Raw genomic sequence first — 731 nt, 5'->3', positions numbered from 1 at the left:
GCAGCAGCTGGAGCCCCCACAGCTCTCCCGGCCCTGCCTGGGGTCTGCTGCCTGCTGAGGGCTGTGGTGTGTGTGCTTCCCATGGAGCTCCCTGACACCCCCGTGCCGTGCACCCCCAGGGTGTCACCCAGCCGGGGCTGCCACAGGGACACAGAAGTGCCAGCCCCACACACATGGCTGTGGGGACATCCCTTCCTCCTGGTCTGTCTCTCCCACCCCGGTGCACCTCCCCTGCAGCCCATCCCTGTCCCTGGTCTGTCCGCCCCAGGCTCGGAGTCGGTTCTGAGGCAGGGAGGGTGGGCTCGGCGCGTTCCCTGCCCGCAGCCGCCCTGAGCGTGCCCCTCTCTCCTGGTGCAGACAGCAGCTTGCTAGGCAAGGACAGCCCCCCGACTCCCACCATGTACAAGTACCGGCCCGGTTACAGCAGCAGCAGCAGCTCGGCGGGCCCGCCCCCCTCCACCAGCGCCAAGGTAAGGCTGAGCCCAGCGTGGGGGACCAGCCCCATGGGGATGCCACCCCATTCCTGGTGTGGGAAGGGTTTAGGGCCTGCATTGGGAGCTCCACAGGGGACCCAAGGTCATTCTGTGGGTAACTGCTGCCCCTCTGCCCCTCAGCTGAGCCGAGTGAACAGCCTGAAGGAGCCCAACTCCATCTGTGACAGCGGCCACAAGCCCAGCTACCGCTCGGAGCCGAGCCTGGCACCCGAGAGCGTCCGCTCGCCCACCCTTGGC

General features: G+C 68.1%; 1 protein-coding gene across 1 annotated transcript in view; it reads left to right on the top strand.

The window, feature by feature from the left end:
- The window catches only part of ZDHHC5 (zinc finger DHHC-type containing 5), an 11,116-nt gene that overhangs the window by 9,167 nt on the left and 1,218 nt on the right, over window positions 1–731 (top strand). Inside the window, exons 9-10 of the mRNA XM_031061503.1 lie at window positions 283–470; window positions 615–729. Coding sequence (XP_030917363.1) covers window positions 283–470; window positions 615–729 — 303 coding nt within the window. The remainder of the gene's footprint in view (window positions 1–282; window positions 471–614; window positions 730–731) is intronic.

This window comes from Geospiza fortis, unplaced genomic scaffold (genome assembly GCF_000277835.1).
Source record: "Geospiza fortis unplaced genomic scaffold, GeoFor_1.0 scaffold450, whole genome shotgun sequence".
NCBI classification, from domain to species: Eukaryota; Metazoa; Chordata; class Aves; order Passeriformes; family Thraupidae; genus Geospiza; species Geospiza fortis.
Note: the sequence above shows the minus strand (reverse complement) of the source record. Positions and strands in the feature narration are given on the sequence as shown.